Consider the following 24,922-nt stretch of genomic DNA (forward strand, 5'->3'; position numbering starts at 1 on the left):
TCTATAAAAAACGTTATTTAATCATACCAACTAAGACAACCAGATTCAAATTATGGGTATAAAACCATTTATACATAAATATAAGAGTTTAATATTAATGTATAGATAGTGTAAAACTTTTTACATGGACATGGATAATTCCTTCTCTAAAGATAAATGACTTCTTCGGAATCATATATCATAATTGAGCATCAGTATCACAGTATCCACGAGTTGAATAAATAGTTAATTTAAAAGTGACACACGGCTTTTGTTTTGTTCCTTTAATGTATTAATTTCATATTTGCAAAACTTATTGTTGAAATCATGGTAGAAAGGAGAGAGATTGAGTGAGAAGAATAAGAAAATTAATGGAATGAAAGAAATGATTAGGATGGAGGCATATGAATTGTATACTATTAGTGACCATGTAACTAATCATTTAATTGAAATGAGAACAAACTAAAAACGGTAATGCTAATCATATTTTTTTTTCAATTTCCGTGCACACGAGGCCACACCTAAGGCTTGCTATATTTCTATGAATCTATGTGGTAGAAAAAATCACTTCAATTGAATTTCGGCTATATTCATTCCGTGCAAATTAGATCTCTGTTTAAAGGTAATGAAAAAAGTACAACACCAACATCTGGCCTTGAACTTTGAAAGTGACATTAGATAGAAACAATCTTACTTTGGGAACAAGAACATTGGTTGAGAGAGTTACATTTGACCAATGATGTACTCAATCTTCACTTCAGTTCCTTTCAGATGCCATTTTGCATACATTACAACACATTACTAATGAAAGTGGGTTTTACAACACCAAATTGTTTGGTTAAGGAGTTAAACTTGCACAAGAAGGAGGTCAAACTAATTTGAATGTCTTTGACACTACTCTAAAGTAGTTCTACAACTGTACTCGTTCAAACACAGCAATATTGAGCCACCTAATCACACATCCTTCCACTGATCCACTTCTATATATAGCACATAATTTTGTCCCGTTGCATCAATCAACTCTCAGTTCAAACTCCTTGTGTAATAACTAAGTTTCAAGATCAAACTTCACACATTGAGAGAGAAATATGGGTGTTTCCCTTTTTCAGATCCCATTATTCCTTTTGTCATTAATCATTTTTGGCATATTTGAGCATGCTCTGGCGGGTACTACTAGACACTACCATTTTGAAGTACTTTCCAATAGTACTCATTACCTTTCTCAATTTTACATTTCCTTTGCTTTTAGTTATTTTGTTCGTCTATTGGCTCTGTAAGTAATAAATTGTGTTTATGTACTTACATAGATAAGGCACCAAAATGTGACACGACTGTGCCACACAAAGAGCATGGTGACAGTGAATGGTCAGTTTCCAGGACCTCGCATTGTAGCCAGAGAGGGAGACCGTCTTCTTATCAAAGTGACTAACCATGTTTCGAACAATATCACCATTCACTGGTAAGTAGCATTTTGTGTTGAGATTAAAAAAGAAAAAAAAGTTGCAATAAGAATAAGTCTAGTGACCTTGTTATGATTTGAACATAGCAATAATGTGTCATAAAACTTGTCACTATTTGAAATAGGCATGGAATTAGACAACTTCAATCAGGGTGGGCTGATGGGCCAGCATATGTGACTCAATGCCCCATTCAAAGAGGCCAAAGTTATGTCTACAATTACACCATTGTTGGGCAGAGAGGCACTCTCTGGTGGCATGCTCACATTTCATGGTTAAGATCAACTTTGTATGGTCCTCTCATCATTCTTCCCAAGCTCAATGCTCAATATCCTTTTGCCAAACCCCACAAGGAAGTTCCTATCGTATTTGGTAATCAAAATACTAGAGATCAACCTTAGTCGATCCATTTCTTAATTTTCATAAGCTAATCATGGTTTCACACAATTTTTTTTTTCCAGGAGAATGGTGGAATGCAGATCCTGAGGCAGTCATAACCCAAGCCCTTCAAACCGGTGGAGGACCAAATGTATCCGATGCTTACACAATTAATGGACTTCCAGGGCCATTGTATAACTGCTCTGACAAAGGTATCAAGAGTTTGGACACTATTAATCAACATGACTGCTTTAGGAATAGTCACTAGATGCTAGAAGATTAAAGAAAATAATTAATTTACAAAAATCAAAACATCACAATAGCTGATATGAGACAACAAATGGCACACAAGAACTGCCTTAAGGAAAGCATATATTATTTTAAGCACAAATTTGGACATTAGCATAGTACTTAGTACAGACTACAAGAAATTATAGACTTGCTATGAAATGTTAACTATCAGTAATATGTGTTTGTTGATTCAATGTATGATGACATTGTTCACAGATACATTCAAGCTGAAGGTGAAGCCAGGGAAGATTTACCTTCTACGTTTGATCAATGCCGCACTGAATGATGAGCTATTCTTCAGCATTGCGAACCACACCCTCACAGTAGTTGAAGCAGATGCAGTTTACGTAAAACCATTTGCAACCAACACCATCCTTATTACCCCTGGCCAAACCACTAATGTTCTTCTCAAAACCAAATCTCATTACCCCAACGCCACATTCCTCATGACTGCTAGACCATATGCTAGTGGCCTTGGCACTTTTGACAACACAACTGTGGCTGGCATACTGCAATATAAAACCCCACCAAATACTCATCATTCAGCTGCTTCACTGAAAAATCTTCCACTCCTCAAACCTATTCTCCCTGCACTCAATGACACTTCTTTTGCCACAAAATTCAACAACAAACTCCGCAGCTTAGCAAGTGCTCAGTTTCCAGCCAATGTACCCCAGAAAGTTGATACGCACTTTTTCTTCACAGTGGGCCTTGGCACAACTCCCTGCCCACAAAACCAAACTTGTCAAGGACCCACCAATGCAACAAAATTTGCAGCATCAGTGAACAATGTCTCTTTTATACAACCAACCACTGCACTTCTTCAAACCCACTTCTTTGGACAATCCAATGGAGTTTACACAGCTGACTTCCCAGCCAAACCATTGATTCCATTCAACTATACTGGCACTCCACCAAACAACACCATGGTGAGCAATGGGACAAAGGTTGTGGTTCTTCCCTTCAACACAAGTGTAGAGCTAGTGATGCAGGACACCAGCATTCTTGGTGCTGAAAGTCACCCTCTCCATTTGCATGGCTTTAACTTCTTTGCTGTTGGTCAAGGTTTTGGTAACTTTGATCCAAATAAGGACCCTGCAAACTTCAATCTTCTTGACCCAATTGAGAGAAACACAGTGGGAGTCCCATCTGGTGGATGGGTTGCTATCAGATTCCTAGCAGATAATCCAGGTTGGTTGCATTAATGCTTCATATTGCTTTCAAACTTTAGTGCATAGTTTTTTCACATTATAAAATTCACATTTTAGTTCAAAAAATGTTATGCTTCATTTTGATAAATTAGAAATATGAAAAAAAGAAAAAGAAAAGAAGAATGTAGCATGCAATCTTATTTAATTGTGTATTCAGGGGTATGGTTCATGCATTGTCACTTGGAAGTGCACACAAGCTGGGGTCTTAAGATGGCATGGGTTGTGTTGGATGGAAAACTCCCAAATCAGAAGCTGTTTCCACCGCCAGCTGATCTTCCCAAGTGTTAACAAAGCCTCGAATTCCTTCAGTTTGTTTCAACAATGAGCAATTGCTTCTAACCAGTTGCTTCAATTTTTTTATTTTTTATTTCCGTTTTCGGGTGAAAAAGGAGTTGAGGCTTGAATTGAGATTGAGGTTGGACTTTTTCCTTTCTTTGGCTGAGAATTTTATTTATAGGTGTCTTTGTCTACAAAATTGTAATAAATTATTTTGAATGAAAAATCTTCATGAATATATTATTATTATCAATGTTTTTTTTTTCATGTTACTGTAACAAAAATAAATTGTGAGACTTGGCTGCTTGTGAAGAGAACAAAAGTGTATCCTAGATTTCAATTAGGAATGGAAATAAGCTTCACATTAAATACGGGTCTATCATCTAACCTTTTTAAAGCATTTCCTAACGTGATTTGTTAAATAAAAAGGTTCTGAGTTTGAGATTTTTAAAAGACTATTATTTAAATAGGTTAGATTTTGTTTATAGATAAATAAGTTAGACTTAAACTTATAAAAAATTATGTTAGACCTATCAGATCAACTTATTTATCTATATAATATAATAAAAAATACTCATATTACACCAAAAATTATTAAATAAATTAATTTATGATATATAATGGAGTTAACTTTGAATTATCTTTATAGGAACGGAGCCTTGTCATATCATATGACTTTCACCTTAGTTCTTCGTATGCATTTTACATTAGTTTTTTTTTTTTATCAATTCGACTTTTATATTAGTTTCATTATGTTAATCATATCACACTAGATGAGTTAGTATTTTTTTTTAGTGTCTCTTACATTAGTGTTTTAGATTTTTATTTATTTAAAAACTAAATTTTAATAGCAATGGAAGGGGTGACTTTTTTTTGTTATATATTATTATTTAAAGGTGGATTATAAAAGCTAAGTTTCTCACAATTATGTTGCCATGTCAATAAAATTATGTGAAGAAATGAGAACATTCTCCTTTTGTATCTATCACTTCTCTTTTCCTTTTTCCTTCTTGAATGTTACTCACAATATAACAAAACTTAGGCAAATTTCTCAAACTAGGTTACTTTTAGAAAGTAATTCCCAAAAGGGGCTGTTTGAAACTTTTTCCGGGGGGGGTCTGTTTTGAAGGGGACTCGCCAGTGGGTGGCGAGTGGACCGTGGCGCTGGGGACGCAGGGGGGGGTGCTGTACGGGGGTCCAAAAGGGGCTGTTTTGAAACTTTTTCCGGGGGGGGTCTGTTTTGGGGATCGAGTGGGTTGGCGAGTGGACAGTGGCAGCGCTGGGGGACTCGCCAGTGGGGTTGGCGAGTTGCTGTCCACGTGGCGGGTCCCGCCACTCGTACTGACGAAATGCTTTTTACGGAAAAAAAATTTTTAACTTCAACGCGTATAACTTTTGATAGGAATGTCCATTTGAGGCCATATATGTCAAATGCTCGAAATTGAAAATTCAAATTTGTGAGAATCCCTTCACGTGGACAGCAACTCGCCAACCCACTGGCGAGTCCCCCAGGCGCTGCCACGTGTCCAACTCGCCACCCCACTGGCGAGTCCCCTTCAAAACAGACCCCCCCCCCCCCCGGAAAAAGTTTCAAACAGCCCCTTTTGGAATTACTTTCTAAAAGTAACCTAGTTTGAGAAATTTGCCACAAAACTTATATCAAAACATTTCAATTCAATCTCACTCCTCACTATTAGGCTGCCACATAAGTAAAATTGATGATGTGGAAAAAAGAGAGCATTCTCCTTTTATATCTATCACTTCTTTTTTTCTTATTCCTTCTTCAATGTTGCTCTTAACACAACAAAACCTATATTGAGACATATTCAATCTTACTGACCTCCAAATGTTTCATAACTTCATTCTTCAATGTTCTATATTACATTCTATAGCCATTTTCTTTTACATTTTATAAATCATTCAATTTTTCATATTAGTAATTTTTAAATTCTAATATATTTTCTACTCTATAAATATAAATAAAAATAAATATTTCACATAAAAAAGTTCATGATCTAAAATTAATTTTCAAACTAATCTATAAAAAAATATGTTGGTTAAATAAATTTGAAAATTATTTATTTTTCATATTAGTTTGTAAAAAATATATTTTACATCAACTTTAACTATTATAAATATAAATTTATTTACTATCTCCAATATTACATATCACAAAATGCAATTTTTTAACATTAAATTACTCTAAACAAATTTTATATTGATTAAATTTATTTAATATTTTTAATTTTAATCCGATTTGCACTTTTAAATATACTGTAACAGGAAACTCCACTACATGTAGCGATATCAAAGAATATGATTTCAAAATTTAATAATATTTTACAAGAGGAGAACTTATACACTATACATAATTTAGGAAACATTCAAAGGATAATATATATAAGCTGAATTTTTCACTATTATGTTGTCACATCAGCAAAATTGATGATTTGGAGAATGAAAAAATTGAAATTATTTTTCTAAATTTAATTTTTATATTAAGTTATATATACATATATATAATTTTTGAATAACATTTAAATAAAAATTATCCAGAATTTCCTATCCCTTTATTTTTATATTAGCATGTTTATTTAATTTGATATTTCTTTTATTTGAGATGTTTCTTTACTATCTTAAGTATTGTTTTCATTTCAACTCATTTAATAAATAAATAATTTCAATTCAATTATGTCTATATCATACTTTTTGCTTACAATATATTTTTTTATATTTTATTTACTATAATAATTTTAATTTACTAACAATTATATTTTAATAATTATTTTTCATATGAGTATTCAATTAACTCAACTTCAAGTATAAGGATCTATATCAACCTAAATAATCCTGATTTTTGCAAAGTTCAAGATAGGGTAAAATGAACTTCCTTCTTTTGTTTTATTTTATTATACACATTTTGTAAATTCAACAAAAAAATCATTAATTTATTTTAATTCTTTGATTGACGTAGTTAACAAATTATAAATTTTATTCTAAATAACTACTTTGTAGAAAAAAATGGAGGAACATCAAATAAAAGAAATATCTTCTCAAAGTTCTACCAACGTTGATCTTGACAAGAGAATGTAAAAAAGATAGAAGATCTTTGCAAGATACATCCATGAAATAGGTATGAGAGTAACGGGTATGCTAATCTACCATGACCTTCATATTCATAATATTCAATAATACTTTACTTTTAATTAGTTTTAACATATATAAAATAATAGGATAATGTGTTCACAATTCATGCAACAATCAATGAGATCGACGATACGTTTGGTTGGAATTATGTTGCATGTGAAAGATGTTAAAAGAAGATTACAAAAGAGAGAAATCAATACATTTATGGAGAATGCAAAAAGCCATCCAAGTACCCAACAACAAGGTTTAATGTTTTATATATAATGAATTATTTTTTATAACAATTAAATAAATATTAAAAAATTTAAAATCTTTTTTAGGTTAATATACAATTGAAAGTCTATGATAACACCGGTGTAGCAACATTCACAATATATGTTCAATGTTCGATCGAGATGCACAACAACATCTAAACTCCTTCGCATCCAAAATGCAAATAAGGTTGACATACCCCCAATATTGTATATCCTTTGCAAACAAACTTTTATTTTTGTTCAATCTCAGAAAGTCCGTTAAGGAGAAAGACAAATAAACAAACTGTTTTGACATCCTATGGTGAAGAGTCAATCTTACATCAAAGTTTAAAAAGGAACAAAAAAAAAAATAAACAATAGGTTACCAGCAAAAGGAAATAAATACAAAAAGTCTATTTAAATGAACAATTTTCGGTGTTATATTCACATCATTTTTATATTTTTGACCATTATGATTAACTATTTTTCTTTCATTGAATATATTTCTTTGACTACTTTATTATGTCAATTTCACTTTATTCTTATATTTCTTTTATATATAACGCTTACTTTTATCTTCACGTTAATCAACTTTAGTTGAGTGGTCAACTTTTAATTTTAGAATATTCCTTATAAATATATTGATAAATAAAAAAATATCTTAATTTATATGTAATTTTTTATCTCCTTTAACAGAAAATGATATAAAATATCATTGACAATTATATTTTTAAATTTAATTTATCAAACAAATAATTTAATTAATATTTCTTTAATTATTTATAAACCCACGCATCGTGTGGGTCTGTGTCAAGTTTTAAATTATGTTTGACTTCTTATTTAGCCGTCCCAATGAAAAGTAAACTTTTAAATAAGCTAATAGGTTATATCAAACTTTTACAAAATCAAACTAAGCCTACAAAAATGCCTATTATAGTTAATAGGTCAAACTTAAGCCTCAATTTTAAATAGATCGCACGACAGCACCCCGACAAAGAGGGTTGTAGAGGGAATTGAAGAAAGAATTTGGTGTAGAGGATACATGGTATTATTGTCACATTATTCTTCTTGTGTCATGCTGCCTAAAACGTTAACGGAAATAGACAGACATTACTTGATAATTGTAAGATTATGCATTGACAATTTAATCTTACTATCAAGGAATGTCTGTTTCTATTAAAGTCATCAAACTAATATAAAAGTCGAATTAATTGAAAAAAAAAACTAATGTAAAATGCATAGGAAGAACAAAGGTAAAAGTCATGATATGATAAAACTCCGTTCCTATAAAGATAATTCAAAGTTATATAACTCCTTTATATATCATAAATTAATTTAATTAATAATATTTTTTGGTATAATATGAGTATTTTTTATTATATTATATACATAAATGTTGTTCTATTGGGTCTGACATGATTTTTTTTATAAGTTTAAGTCTAACTTATTTATCTTTAAACAAAATCTAACCTATTTAAATAATAGTCTTTTAAAAAGCTCAAACTCAGGACCTTTTTATTTAACAAATCACGTTAGGAAATGCTTTAAAAAAGTTAGATGATAGACTGTATTTAAGGTGCAGCTTATTTCCATTCCTAATTGAAATCTAGGATACACTTTTGTTCTCTTCGCAAGCAGCCAAGTCTCACAATTTATTTTTGTAACAGTAACATGAAAAAAAAAACATTGATAATAATAATATATTCATGAAGATTTTTCATTCAAATTAATTGATTACAATTTTGTAGACAAAGACGCCTTCTATAAATAAAATTCTCAGCCAAAGAAAGGAAAAAGTCCAACCTCAATCTCAATTCAAGCCTCAACTCCTTTTTCACCCGAAAACGGAAATAAAAAATAAAAAAATTGAAGCAACTGGTTAGAAGCAATTGCTCATTGTTGAAACAAACTGAAGGAATTCGAGGCTTTGTTAACACTTGGGAAGATCAGCTGGCGGTGGAAACAGCTTCTGATTTGGGAGTTTTCCATCCAACACAACCCATGCCATCTTAAGACCCCAGCTTGTGTGCACTTCCAAGTGACAATGCATGAACCATACCCCTGAATACACAATTAAATAAGATTGCATGCTACATTCTTCTTTTCTTTTTCTTTTTTTCATATTTCTAATTTATCAAAATGAAGCATAACATTTTTTGAACTAAAATGTGAATTTTATAATGTGAAAAAACTATGCACTAAAGTTTGAAAGCAATATGAAGCATTAATGCAACCAACCTGGATTATCTGCTAGGAATCTGATAGCAACCCATCCACCAGATGGGACTCCCACTGTGTTTCTCTCAATTGGGTCAAGAAGATTGAAGTTTGCAGGGTCCTTATTTGGATCAAAGTTACCAAAACCTTGACCAACAGCAAAGAAGTTAAAGCCATGCAAATGGAGAGGGTGACTTTCAGCACCAAGAATGCTGGTGTCCTGCATCACTAGCTCTACACTTGTGTTGAAGGGAAGAACCACAACCTTTGTCCCATTGCTCACCATGGTGTTGTTTGGTGGAGTGCCAGTATAGTTGAATGGAATCAATGGTTTGGCTGGGAAGTCAGCTGTGTAAACTCCATTGGATTGTCCAAAGAAGTGGGTTTGAAGAAGTGCAGTGGTTGGTTGTATAAAAGAGACATTGTTCACTGATGCTGCAAATTTTGTTGCATTGGTGGGTCCTTGACAAGTTTGGTTTTGTGGGCAGGGAGTTGTGCCAAGGCCCACTGTGAAGAAAAAGTGCGTATCAACTTTCTGGGGTACATTGGCTGGAAACTGAGCACTTGCTAAGCTGCGGAGTTTGTTGTTGAATTTTGTGGCAAAAGAAGTGTCATTGAGTGCAGGGAGAATAGGTTTGAGGAGTGGAAGATTTTTCAGTGAAGCAGCTGAATGATGAGTATTTGGTGGGGTTTTATATTGCAGTATGCCAGCCACAGTTGTGTTGTCAAAAGTGCCAAGGCCACTAGCATATGGTCTAGCAGTCATGAGGAATGTGGCGTTGGGGTAATGAGATTTGGTTTTGAGAAGAACATTAGTGGTTTGGCCAGGGGTAATAAGGATGGTGTTGGTTGCAAATGGTTTTACGTAAACTGCATCTGCTTCAACTACTGTGAGGGTGTGGTTCGCAATGCTGAAGAATAGCTCATCATTCAGTGCGGCATTGATCAAACGTAGAAGGTAAATCTTCCCTGGCTTCACCTTCAGCTTGAATGTATCTGTGAACAATGTCATCATACATTGAATCAACAAACACATATTACTGATAGTTAACATTTCATAGCAAGTCTATAATTTCTTGTAGTCTGTACTAAGTACTATGCTAATGTCCAAATTTGTGCTTAAAATAATATATGCTTTCCTTAAGGCAGTTCTTGTGTGCCATTTGTTGTCTCATATCAGCTATTGTGATGTTTTGATTTTTGTAAATTAATTATTTTCTTTAATCTTCTAGCATCTAGTGACTATTCCTAAAGCAGTCATGTTGATTAATAGTGTCCAAACTCTTGATACCTTTGTCAGAGCAGTTATACAATGGCCCTGGAAGTCCATTAATTGTGTAAGCATCGGATACATTTGGTCCTCCACCGGTTTGAAGGGCTTGGGTTATGACTGCCTCAGGATCTGCATTCCACCATTCTCCTGGAAAAAAAAAATTGTGTGAAACCATGATTAGCTTATGAAAATTAAGAAATGGATCGACTAAGGTTGATCTCTAGTATTTTGATTACCAAATACGATAGGAACTTCCTTGTGGGGTTTGGCAAAAGGATATTGAGCATTGAGCTTGGGAAGAATGATGAGAGGACCATACAAAGTTGATCTTAACCATGAAATGTGAGCATGCCACCAGAGAGTGCCTCTCTGCCCAACAATGGTGTAATTGTAGACATAACTTTGGCCTCTTTGAATGGGGCATTGAGTCACATATGCTGGCCCATCAGCCCACCCTGATTGAAGTTGTCTAATTCCATGCCTATTTCAAATAGTGACAAGTTTTATGACACATTATTGCTATGTTCAAATCATAACAAGGTCACTAGACTTATTCTTATTGCAACTTTTTTTTTCTTTTTTAATCTCAACACAAAATGCTACTTACCAGTGAATGGTGATATTGTTCGAAACATGGTTAGTCACTTTGATAAGAAGACGGTCTCCCTCTCTGGCTACAATGCGAGGTCCTGGAAACTGACCATTCACTGTCACCATGCTCTTTGTGTGGCACAGTCGTGTCACATTTTGGTGCCTTATCTATGTAAGTACATAAATACAATTTATTACTTACAGAGCCAATAGACGAACAAAATAACTAAAAGCAAAGGAAATGTAAAATTGAGAAAGGTAATGAGTGCTATTGGAAAGTACTTCAAAATGGTAGTGTCTAGTAGTACCCGCCAGAGCATGCTCAAATATGCCAAAAATGATTAATGACAAAAGGAATAATGGGATTTTAACAAGAGAAACACCCATATTTTTTATATTGAAAGTTGAAACTCTGTTTTTACAGGGAGTTTGAACTAGGATGTGATGGAATGGGACAAAATGGTGGGCTATATATATATAGCAGTGGAAGTATATGATTAGGTGGCACAATATTATCCGATTGAAGGAGAAGCTGAATCAACATTGCTGTGTTTTAACGAGAACCGTTGTTAGAACAACTTAAGAGTAGTGTCAAAGGCATTCAAATTAGTTTGACCTCCTTCTTATGCAACTCCAACCACTTAACAAAACAATTTGGTGTTAGTAAAACCTATTTGTAAATAGTAATGTTGTGTATGCAAGCCAAGATGGCATCTGAAAGAAACTGAAGTGAAGATTGAGTACATCATTGGTCACATGTAACTCTCTCAACCAATGTTCTTGTTCCCAAAGTAAAGAGTATTTCTATCTAATATGTCACTTTCTAAGCTGAAGACCAGATGTCGGTGTTAGATTTTTTTATTACCTTAAAGCAGAGATCTAATTTGCACGGAATGAATATAGCCGAAATTTATTTGAAGCTATTTTCATCAACTACTCAGATTCATAGACATACAACAAGCCTTAGGCGGTGTGACCTCGTGTGCATGGAAATATAAAACAAAAGAAAAAAGATATATGATTAGCATTAGTTAGTACATCGCAACTAATAATATACTACTCATATGCCTCCATCCTAATCATTTCTTTCATTCCATTAATTTTCTGATTCTTCTCAAGCAAATTCTCTCCTTTTTACCATGATTTCAACAGTCTTGCGAATACGAAATTAATACATTAAAGGAACAAAATAAAAGCCATGTATCATTTTAAAATTAACTATTTCAAAATAAAAGCCATTAATATTCAGTTTTGATATATGATTTCACAAGAAGTCGTGTTTCTACGTGTGTTGTTTATGTATAAATTATTTTATTGCTCATTGAATCTTGTTGTCTTATAGATGGTATGATTAAATAACATCTTAATTTTTTTGAGAAAGACTAAGTAATGTCAATAAAAGGATTATGTGTTCAAATTTTGTTGGTAGCCTTTTTTTTGATAATTCATCAATTAGCACTATAGTGAATTCTCATTTGGGGGGAATTTGTATAAGCTTATTAGAAATTTATTTAAATTTATGAAGAATTTTATTATTTTTATTAGTTTTAAATTTATCTCAATATATTTTAAGAATAAATTCATGATATGTTTTTATAAATTAAAAATCAGTTAAATAAATATTATATTATGTTAGTTGTTAAAACGCATCCATACGCTTACAGTATGCTGTGAATTTTAAATTAGGGTAACAAAAGCAACTCTTGCAACATTGAGCTTTAGAAACTATGACTTGTTATAATAAAGGTTCATATATAAGGTTCACATATGAATTCTTATATAACCTTTTGTTATTGATTTTTTTATTATCTAATATCATGTATATATAGTTTTAACCTTTTATATCATGTATAGTCTTTTCCATTTAATTTTCTAGTCATATGTATAGAAAAGATTTTATTGAAGAGCGGTAATCTTTATGCATGTCTCAAGGATTAGTTTTATACTTGTCAAGTACAAGGATATTTAACTTAAAAAATCATTTTATATCAATTTAAATTTTCATTTAATATAATTTTCTTATGATATTATATTAGTTTCCTAATAATGAAATATTACTTTCTTAATTAATAGATTATATAATATTAAAAACATATTTAATTATTTCTGATTTAATTTATATTCCAATGACCAAATCAACGAAGTATAAACTAATATTTTCAACAGTGCAATTATTAGTCTAATTTTTTGAAACAATGTATGATATATAGAACTTTTAGTCTTTCGTCCAAAAACAAAATTAAAAAGACTGCGAAGATGAACCACTTTTTTTCCATTCATAATTATGGTTTAGTTTGTTACTTGTGAGGTTTGACTTGTTTCATTTCATTGTTCCAACTTCCAACTCTATGGCCTAAAAAGTCTTTCATTTTTTTAATACAGGTAGTTTTATGTTCTAAATATGATTAAACCTTCATCGTTACTCGAATATCCTTCTCCACCAGCTCACCAGTTACCCGTACAAAGTTCAAATGATTCAACATATTACTTGACGCAATTACATTCAGCAATGAAAAAAAAAAAAACTGTAACGGACGAATGCGGATCCTCTCTAGGGGTGGGAATAGGTCAGGTCAGGTCAGGCCAGGCTTTAAAAGACCTGAGCCTAGCCTACGATTAATTTTTGAGGCCTGAGCCTGGCCTATAGCCTATCAAAGACTTTTATTTTGACTCGGCCTGACCTTTTTAAAAGTATAGTCTGGCCTAATAGCCTATTTAAAAGCCTATTTAAAAATCTTCTTCACATTAAATCTTTAATATTCCTAGTTATTTTTACCAAAAAAAAATAACACACCTTCTATCATAGGCTAAACAAGGCCTTAATATATAATTTGCCTTAATTTTTAATCTAACGTTAATTTAGTTGGTAGTCTTAAAAATATATTAATAATATAAACGGAAATCACCAAATGATATAAAATAATCTAAAACAAAAGAAAACCTCATACTTGAGATAGTATCATCCAAGTCTATCAAACCAACATATTAATTATTACAACAAAAAAATAAAGCCTACATCTCCATTCTATTTGAACAAAATCGGTGCATAAAATATCTACCAATAAAATTAATAGTAATGTCATTTCATCATTAGCTCCTCCATATTCACCATAAGATAAGATATGATAGGATATGATTTTTGTATATGAACGTAATAGGATATGATAAGATATGATTTTTGTATAGGTACATAATAGGATATGATAAGATATGATTTTTGTATAGGAACGTAGGATATGATAGGATATGATTTTTATTTGCTCTAGAATATAGTAACGTAATAAAAGAAAAAGGAAACCTAATAGGAATAGAAAAAGGAATTATTAACAGAAATAAGAAAACTAATAAAAATAATGAGAAATATAAAGAAACTCACACCTTGTAATTAAAATTTTACTTAATTATAGGAATGGAATCTGCTAATTTTTTAAAAAAATAATATTAATTGTACCCAAAAAATAATATATATATATATATATATATATATATATATATATATATATATATATATATATAGGCCGGCCTATCAGGCTTATAAGGCTTTTTAATAAGTCTAAGCCTGACCTATTTAATTTAATAGGCTTTTAAAAATGTCTGAGCCTAGCCTTTTAATTAAATAGGCCAGGTCAGGCCAGACTTTATGTAGGCCAGGTCGTAGGCCCCTGTAGGCCGACCTAGCCTATTCCCATCCCTAATCCTCTCCTACTCTCTGAAGCCAAAATGTGAGCTGTCAGATTCCATTAAAGGCTCATATTGTAAAAGGAACTAGAGATATATCTCGTGCGCGTTGAACGTTGAACGGGTTTATAAATAATTAAAGAAATATTTAAATAAATTATTTGTCTGATAAATTAAATTTAAAAATATAATTTTTAATAATATTTTATATTATTTTCTGTTAAAGGTGATAAAAAATTATGTATAAATTAAGATATTTTTTATTTATTATTATATTTATAAGAGAATATTTTAAAATTGGAGACTGATCACTTGACTAAATTTGATTAATCTGAAGATAAAAGTAAATGTTATGTGTATAAATTTTATAAGAGCAGTGTAAGAATAAAGTGAAATTGACGTAATAAAACAACCAAAGAAATATATTTAATGAAAGAAAAATAGTCAACCATAATGGAAAAAACATAAAAATGATGCGAATAAAATACAAAAAATTATTCATTTAAATAGACTTTTTGTATTTATTTGCTTTTGTTGATAACCTGTTTTTGATTTTTTTTTTTGTGTGCTCCTTTTTAAACTTTGAAGTAATATTGACTCTTCATCAGAGGATGTCAAAACAGTTTGTTTATTCATCTTTCTCCTCCTTAATGGACTTTCTAAGATTGAATAAACTTCATTTGATGATGAAGATGCATCTTTTGACTTATTAGATGCTTGTAGCTCTGAGCTTTTACTTATGACAATTTTTTTTTCACATTTTTCTTTAATGGACTTTCTTCTTCTTTTGATGATGGAGATGCATCTTTTGACTTCTTGGATGGTTGTAGCTTTGGACTTTGACTTGTGACAGTTTGTTTATTCGCCCTTTTCTTAATGAACTTTGTGAGATTTGATAAACTTCCTCATTAGATGATGAAGATGCACCTTTTAGCTTGTTGGATGCTTGTAGCTTTGAGCTTTGACTTATAATTAGTTTTTCACCTGACTCATGATAATATTTGTTGTGGTGAAATGGGCCTTTTTTAATAAAAATATTAATTAGTGGATGAAACTATTAATATTTTATAAAAGAAGTAAAAATGAAAATAAATTATAGATATGGTTACACTACTACAAAAAGTAGATTTAACATCGATTTTTGACAAAACTGAAGTTAAGATAAACGCGGTGACATAATTATAAATAATGTGTATCCATTAACATCAGTTTTCTAAAAACCCAATGTTATTGAACTGACATTAACATCGGTTCTTGGAAAACTAATGTTAACAATAATTCGTTTTTCAGAAAACTGATGTTAACGTATGATAAGTTAACATTAGTTTCTTCCAGAAAACTGATGTTAACGTTAACATCATTTGGTTAACATCGATTTTGTATTGAAAACTGATGTTCGACTTACATTTTAAAATATCAAAACGCGAGCCCTATTTTGCTCGCGCTCTCTTCTTCTCCATCTAAGCTTCTTCTTTACGACAATATCTGTTTGTATCTGCAACCTTATCGAGACCGTGACACCTCGCCACCTTACCTAGGTACGTTTCGCAACTCTTTCTTCTATTTAACATGTTGTATTGAATACCTAGGTCTGGTTGGGGTGCTCACTCGTGCTAACAAGGTCTCATTTTGGTTGAGGTAACTCATGCTCACTTGTATTGAATACCTAGGTGTCCTTTGAATGCTTAATGGCTAGCTAGCTAGGTGTCTGTTGTAATGTGTATAGCGCCATGGCAAATGTAACAATGTTCTGGTTTTTCTTTTATTGTTGTGTGTTCCGAGCTTTAGATATTTTATTACATGTTATTCATTAAGATTGTAAGACATAGTGAAGGATTGCTTTAGATATTCTGTTACTTAGATTTCAATGAGACTTATCTCTAGAAAATTGCTTTTGATCATTAAGATTTTATGAAATTGTGGATTCATGGTAGGTGCATCCACAGTCAAGCTTAGTAAGGATTTTGCAAGACATAGTGAAGCTGGTCGGGCTCTACACTATGCAACATAATCATGATTGTAAGTTGTGCCATGCTAATTAGGAGTAACCTTAGCAAGTGTCAAAACCAGGCTGGGGCAAGCACCCCACTCATCATATCCCATTAACTGCCTGAAGGATCATGAGTGACTAATGCCCAAACATTTTTCTATTATAGGATCTAATTTAGTTCTTTTTTGTAATATCCTTCAATGTGGGACTGATACATGAATCCGCACATTGGCTGCTATCACCCACTACTTTACAGCCACATAGAAAGTGTGCTTTTAGGAACTAATTAAGCAATCAAAGACTAATAACATGATCAAATTAATCCATTAAAAAGTTCTTTAAATTGTGGCTCTGATATTGCCATATTGGCAATAATTTGGCACAAACTCATGTGCCCAATTCTGTTTACCTTTCATTCCCTTCTAGTAAACATTGCACAGATTCTGGCACCAACATTAGTCACAACAAGACTAATATCTAAAATTTAAGATACGAGAACACTACATACAAACATGTCATACCCTAATTTTGTCTGGGGACAATTGTTTGTTGACATGCGGATTTTTGTCAATCACGTTGAGCTACTTAAAGATAATTGTCGCGCGATTCGTAAGATTTCGCGACATTTCTGAAGGAAATGAGCAAAAAACTCAAAATGAGGGTGAACTGATCAATTTAGGAGTGTTATTTAGCCCTGGGCCCATCAGGAATCTTCTGGAGGAAGCAACATGCTCACCTGGGCGAGCTGGGCGGCAAGCTCCTCCTCCATTTTTCCTATAAAATGGCATTGGAGGCTGAGGGGAAGGGGTTCAGCACCTTGGGCAATTAGATTTCAGCTAAAATTAGTGAGGAGAAGAAGAAAGAAGGACAAAATCAAGGTTGAGCCGTTTCTGTAACGCTTCCGTGACATTTCCGTGATCAAATCTATGAACGTTCTTCGCCGTTCTTCGTTCGTTCTTCGTCGTTCGTCGATCTTCGACCGATTAGTTTTTGATTTCGAAGCTTTGAATTCATTCTTGCTTTATATGTTTTCATCTTCATCTCATCTACTTTTGGTATTCTTTTTCTTTGTTTTAAACGAGTTTTGAATGATCGTTCAAAGCCATAATCTCACTTAATCGATGTTAAAATGAATTTCAATCGTTTATGTTGTAACCTTGGTCAATCAAAAAATAAATAAGTTTCAACCTGACATTTACTTTGAAAGTTCTCTTTTAATGAGTTGAGAAATATCTAAGTGAAACTAAAGCAAAAATCAACTCACAAATCAAGCTTTTGCCCGCAAAAAGGTCATTTGAAACCGTTTCAAGGTCCAATGCCTTAACGGTTAAAATGAACCGTTTAAAAGTCTAAAATCAATACCCCACATAACTTTCTTGCTTTCCAAAGAACTACGTAGGTCTGAATTCCTCATCGCAATTGAGGATACGTAGGAGCAAAAGTCTCGCTTTTGTCGATCCCAAAAAGATAAAAACATAAAAAAGGAAAAATAAACAAATATTGAAGTCATGACTTTGCACCTTTGATTAAAGGCTGTCGTCCCTTGAGACGGATGTGTGACACCCTCTACCCCTCACATATATATTAATAAAGGAATAAAAATTCAAATATTAATTAAAAGTATTTTTAAAATATTTTTAAATACAAGCCTTTCAAATGGGTAAAAGGCTCACATTCACTTTCTTCTACATCATATTCAAACTTGTCCAAATAAATAATAAAGTCATCTCGGCTTAAAGAAGACCATCTAAGTTTCATGCAATTAATATAAAAACTATATCCTAATGTCACATCCTATCAGAGCGTGGTGTTCCCGTGTCCTCTAGCATGAGGTTCTTCATAGTCATCCACCTATTCATCTGCTCCCCCGAACACAAAGTTCAAGATCATCACAGGATCCAAACACAAACAACAGACCGGGAGTGAGTTATCACATTTCTAACTACTAGAGAGAAACAACACAACATATAGTAGCCAAATACAATTTACTTAGCATATCTCATATTATTTCATCACTTTGTCATTCATCAATCACACTTTTCATCCATCAATCACACCTTTCAATCATCAATCACAATACACAAGAATCACACACTCCGATCAAGACATAATAACACATCAATTTCATGATAAACAATTAGCAAGCGTATGCAACAGTTATGCTAAGACTCAAGCCTATATGCAATGTGGTACCATGTCAATGAAAAACCTCGTCGGGCGCCTAGGAGTACATGACAAGACAAACCACACAATAGTAAGTCAAGTCACTCTCACTAGGTAATATCATAGGGAGACCAGTCAGGGTCACAGTGTTTTGCAAGAATGCTCCAACCATATGGGATCAACATAGGCTTAAAGGAGCACTCAAACCGTGTGACCCCCAAGGCCTACACTCCGAAGAGTTCGTCAGGGCCTCTCCCTCCTGATTCAGGTCCAACCCAGAAAATATTTTAGCACACAGACTCTATCTATGAACTGTACAAAATACACGACTCCTCAATTGTTCTCAAAATAATTTTAACTCGTCGCCCTTTAAGGGTCTTATCATTAACTAGTCACCCTTAAAGGGACTTAACATTAACTCGTCGCCCAAAAAGGGACTTAGCATCAACTCATCGCCCAAAAAGGGACTTAGCATCAACTCGTCGCCCTAAAAGGGACTTAGCATTAACTCGTCGCCCTAAAAGGAACTTATGGTCGTGTGATTGTACAATTCATAGTTCACAACTCAACGCACATATATATCTCAATCATATACATACTCAATTGATCACATACACTTAATCCCAATCACAATGGTATAATCTCAATTTAACATGTTATCACACCTCATGAATCATATTCACTTTACCTATGAACTATGCAATACACACATTTACTCAATTGTTTTCAAAATCATTTTAACTCGTCGGATTCCCACAGTGGATCCCATCACAATACTCGTCGCCCTTAAAGGGTCTTACAATTGTGTGATTGCACAGTTCATAGTTCACAACTCAATACACACATCTCATCTCAATACACATGTATTTCATCACCCGTCACATGTTCAATTTATCACATACTCACAGTTTGAATCATCATTTCATAACCTCAACATAACAATTTATACAAAAGATTTTATCACAACATGGGATGTAAAACCTCTGAAATAGTTTCTCACAATTGTATCAAAATCATGGATCAAACACAAAGACATCAAGAACACTCAAGCTTATCAATCAATTCTCATCAGGACATCAATTGGTACATAGAACACAATAATATTGTATTTATAATCATAAAGAAAAATTATAATTCAATAAACATCCCAAAATAAACCCAAATTTAGTTCTCTAAGGATCCCTACACATGTTCTAACTAACCCCCAATTGTGAATAACTCATCCCTTACCTCTGAGCGGACTCACGTGTCTTCAGCCAGCGATAGTAACATCTCTAGCGGTTCCCTAAGATTCCTTCAGTTATTCCTCCGACTGCTCCGATAGAATTCCCAAACGTCAGAGAGACGGAGAAGAGATTGAAACCTCCACTTGTACTGTCTTCATGAGATTTCTTTTTCTCCCTTCACCAATGTTATATAAAAAATCCCAACGGTGGAAGTGTGCGCAATTGCATTTCTAACAACATATCCAAATTTCATAAAAATCCAACGGTTAACGAAACTGAGATCGTAATTTTACCGAGACAGTTTCGGGTTTCTGCGGGAAATTAAAATGCTACAATGCGAAGGGTTTTCCTCTAAGCTCAGATATGATTTTAAAATTCCCAACGGTTAGAATGCTCGTAATTGGGTTTCTAACGTGGTACTCAAATTTCACGACGATCCAACGGTGAACAATTCCGAGATCGTTATTTTTCTTAGACAGGTTTGGTGGGCTACGGGAAAAATAAAGGGTTTTGAGAGAAGGGGAAAAACGAAAATGAGGCCAAAAAAGGCATCTGACTTAACATAACTATTTATACCTAGGGTACTCAGCCTATTATTTGCTCTATATTTATTTATTTGTTTATTTTATAAAAACAAACTCTATTTTATTTTCTATCAAACAAATAAATGAAATACCCTTTTTATTTTCTCTCAAATCATTATTTTAATTAATAATTATATCTCCTTATTTATTTATTTATAAAATCTCATCATTTTTCTAAAACTCTATTTATTTATAAATAATAATCCTTTTTAATATAGATTACAAAAATTGGGATGCTACAGGATGCGTGGGGTGCTTATACCTTCCCCGCATGTAAACAACTCCCGAACCCTTTATCCTTTAAGTTTGTAGACAACTTTTTGGTTTTTCTAACGTTTTCCTCAAATAAACGTTGGTGGCGACTCCGCGCGTTTTCCTTCCTTGGAAGATGCACCCGTGAGTCTCGCGTCGCCCTCCCGCCGAAGGGTAGGTTGCGATAGTTGGTGACTCCACTAGGGACTATTTTTAGAGAGTTAGACCATTTAATCTTGTGCAATGTTTTTATGGCTTTCCCCTTTGTTGGTTTCCCTTTATTTCTCTTATGTTCTTGTATATAACTCTTGAATGCTTTTAGTGTATTTTTTAATGTATGCATGAGATAAATGTTTATTCATTTGATGCACACAAACACCTACACTTTTTTGACCACACGGTAAGTTTGTTAAGGGCCTTATACCCGAGTCCGTGGTAACATAGGAATCGGAGGTGAATCTGTGGTCATGCTAAGTCTCCAATATGCTTGATGACAGTGAAGCCTCATCTAGAGTTTTTCTCTTTGATAATATATTATCGCTGGTAGTCCCTACCGCCACAATATTGGCATCCAAGGGAATGATATCTCTAGAGACCATTGAAAGCTAGATATGACCACCTTGGGAATTATCACTAAATTTCTTTTAGTTCCTCCCATTTAGGTTCCTGAAATAAGGACACGGAGCAGACACGCTGCGTGTTTCATTTTCCTTAACACTACCATGCATATCCTTTTAATGTCATGCTCATGTGCGTCTCTGCAGTATGTTTGTTTGATGATATTGCCATGCTTGTGCGTTCCTCTTTCGTGCTATCTACGCGTTTATGTCTGTATTGCATCGTCACGCATGTGATGCATTTGGTTTCGTCATTTTGTCACGGGAAGTCGGATGATCCATATCACTTTCTTAAATGCATACATGGGGCATCGTGCTGCCAAATGATGCCAGTAAGAAAAGATGACCTTCTGGGCTCTCATGTCCGTAAGATGCATTTGTGTCATGCATAGCATAAGCATCCCTTCATGCATTCATCCTATTTTCCTTTGTGATAGGATATCGAAGTATTGATTCAAACAGAACTTTTCATTCTAGTAAACATGGGATCAAATCAAACACCTCTGCTTAAGAAAAGGTTCTATCAAGTAAAATCAAGAGCTTAGAGGTCACTAGTTTGCGAGAATTGGGGCAATTGATGGGTTAGCTCTAACAGCAAGCCTTCCGCAAGACCCATGGGAAGATTTGGGACCTGGCTATGATAGAAGTGTGTGTTGAAGCCATTGCATCCCTCACTCAGTACTATGATCAACCCCTGAGGTGCTTTACATTTGAGGATTTCCAGCTAGTACCGACTGTGGAAGAGTTTGGAGAAATCCTGGGATGTCCGCTCGGAGAGAGAAAACCATATCTCTTTTTGCGGTTCTATCCCTCCATGGCAAGAGTAGCAAAGGTAGTTAAAATCTCGGTGCAAGAGCTAGACCGTGTGAAGCAAAATAGGAACGGGGTAGTCGGAATACCAAGGACACATTTGGAGGAAAAGGCAAAGGCCTGGGCAAATCAAGGCGAATGGGCTTCTTTTATTGACGTCTTGGCGCTGTTGATCTTTGGAGTCGTCCTCTTTCCGAATCTGGAAGGGTTAGTGGACCTAACAGTTATTGATGCTTTCCTTGCTTATCACCATAGCAAGGAAAGCCCAGTCATCGCTATTTTGGCTGATCTCTATGACATGTTCGACCAAAGATGCAAAAAGAGCAGCGCAAGAATTGTTTGCTGTACACCGGCACTCTATGTGTGGTTGGTTTCACACCTTTTTCACCAAGAAAGTAGGCCCGCCTATCCACTACAAGGTCACCGTTTGTGCACCGAGAAAGGAAAGGCAAAATGGGACCAACTCTTGGCTAGTATGGAAAGGGCATCCATTAATTGGTTCCCTCGCTGGAAGGAAGGAAGAACTGGGGTTTTATCTGCATGCGAAGGATTTCCATATGTTCCTTTGATGGGAACAAGGGATTGTATTAATTATAATCCCAACCTCACCATAAGACAACTTGGCTACCGCATGAGAGGAGTGTCATCGGAGGAAAGCATCACGCCTTTCATCCCACGGGGTTTTAGCGACCCCAACGTAAGGGTACTTCAAGGAGTCCACAAGGCATGGGATGCGATGCAAAGGATGGACAAAGAGCTTAGGGGAAGCAGTAATGGGATAATCGGCGGCTATCATAAGTGGCTGAGAGTCCAGACACAAGGGTTTGATTGGCTCCCAAAGCTAAGGGCCGCGAGAGAAGAAAAGGTTGAAGCTCCGGAAGAAAGTGAGGAAGTACAAACCCTAAAAGTGAAGCTTGAACAACCCCAAGTAGTCAAAGATAAGTTTAAGTCGACGGCCATCAAAGTCTGAAAGGAATATGATGAACTAAAGGATATCAATATGGCCACTGTGAAGCCTTGGAACGAGAAACCAAGAGGGCCCAAAAAGAAGAACATGGCCAAAACAAGTTTTGAAGAGCTTTATGGGGCAACAACAGCGAGCTTAAACTCCGAAGAACCAAAAAGGATCAGTTCGGGTCGAAGGCATAATTTCTAAAGACGATTTAAAAGTTGCCATAGGTCGAAAAGAACCTTGTCCCAGTAGTTGAGCAAGACCGTAGGAAATATGTGGGCCATCATCGACGAGTACAAAGGAAAGCTAGACCTAGCAACAACTCATGAGCAAAAGCTAGAGGACGAGTATGCCAAGGTATCAGTCTTGCAAGCGGAGAGGGAAGCAAGGGAAAGGGTGATCGATTCATTGCACAGAGAAGCAATGATGTGGATGGATAGATTCGCCTTTACTTTGAATGGGAGTCAAGATCTTCCCCGACTGCTAGCCAAGGCCAAGGCAATGGCGGATGTGTACTCGACCCCCGAGGAAATCCACGGGCTTCTCAATTATTGCCATCACATGATTGATCTGATGGCCCACATAATTAGGAGCCGCTAAGGCAATTATATTGTCGCTTTGACCTTGGCTAGATAAACCCTTTTGGTTCTCTAAATAAAATGAGTTTGATTTAATCCTGTGTTTACTTAAAAACTCTGTGTGAATCCAATGCTTTGAGAACTTATCTTTAGCATGCATTCATGTTTAAATTCTTTGTCGCATTACTCACCGCATTTTGTTCCTTTAGGGAGTAAGACCATAACTAGGCACACCTCAAAGCACCCCTATCAAACCCGTTCTAAATCTAGAGCCATAGATGAAGTAGAGGAAGTGCAGGAACAAATAAAAGCCGACATGTCGGCTCTGAAAGATCAAATGGCTTCCATGATGGAAGCCATGTTAAGCATGAGAAGATTAATAGAAAGTAACGCAACCATGGTTGTTGCCGCCAGCACCGCCGCTGAGGCAGATCCGGCTCTTCCATCTGCAACAAATCTAGCACATCAACTCACCCTGGATAAGGTGGGACGAGGAGAAGACATATTGGGGAATACCAACAGCCTGTGTCGGAGGTATAACAAACATGCTTACCCCTACGACCTTCCCTCGAATTTCACACCACCTACCATGAACGAGAACGCGAACCTTGTTGTTCCCTTTACCTTCATAGGGCAGCCTCCCCAGCTTGTAGGGGGCGCCCGCGAAGAGCCTCGAAAGTGTGCCCAAGGGGACATCGACTCATACCCCCTTTTCACCACTAAGGGACCGGCTCCCAATGCCTTGCCTTAGCCTAATATCATAGGAGTCTCTCAACCCCGCCTGATGCAACCACTACTTTTCTCCGTAGGGGGACCGCCTCTGGCAGTGGAAGGAAGAGAAAAGGTTGATCTTATCAAAGAAAGATTGAGAGCGGTTGAAGGGTTCGATGACTACCCCTTTGCTGATATGACCGACTTATGCTTGGTGCCGGATGTCGTCATCCCTCCCAAATTCAATGTACCTAATTTTGACAGGTACAAGGGGACAACTTGCCCCAAAAATCATTTAAATATGTATT

The 24,922-nt window shown here is 34.7% G+C and overlaps 2 protein-coding genes across 2 annotated transcripts; one reads left to right on the forward strand and one right to left on the reverse strand.

Moving 5' to 3' along the window:
* Window positions 1–993: 993 nt before the first annotated feature.
* LOC100775228 (laccase-17) lies at window positions 994–3,817 on the forward strand. The gene is made up of 6 exons (XM_041012270.1): window positions 994–1,172; window positions 1,287–1,438; window positions 1,564–1,808; window positions 1,898–2,026; window positions 2,322–3,296; window positions 3,474–3,817. The coding sequence occupies exons 1-6, from the start codon at window positions 1,068–1,070 to the stop codon at window positions 3,602–3,604; spliced, it is 1,737 nt and encodes a 578-aa protein (XP_040868204.1). The 5' UTR covers window positions 994–1,067; the 3' UTR covers window positions 3,605–3,817.
* Window positions 3,818–8,663: 4,846 nt separating this feature from the next.
* On the reverse strand, window positions 8,664–11,493 carry LOC100775771 (laccase-17). The gene is made up of 6 exons (XM_014770356.2): window positions 11,336–11,493; window positions 11,070–11,221; window positions 10,699–10,943; window positions 10,481–10,609; window positions 9,211–10,185; window positions 8,664–9,033 (listed from the first exon to the last, which is right to left on the reverse strand). The coding sequence occupies exons 1-6, from the start codon at window positions 11,438–11,440 to the stop codon at window positions 8,903–8,905; spliced, it is 1,737 nt and encodes a 578-aa protein (XP_014625842.1). The 5' UTR covers window positions 11,441–11,493; the 3' UTR covers window positions 8,664–8,902.
* Between the last annotated feature and the right edge of the window lie 13,429 nt (window positions 11,494–24,922).

The sequence above is a fragment of the Glycine max genome, chromosome 18, assembly GCF_000004515.6.
Source record: "Glycine max cultivar Williams 82 chromosome 18, Glycine_max_v4.0, whole genome shotgun sequence".
Classification (NCBI taxonomy): domain Eukaryota; kingdom Viridiplantae; phylum Streptophyta; class Magnoliopsida; order Fabales; family Fabaceae; genus Glycine; species Glycine max.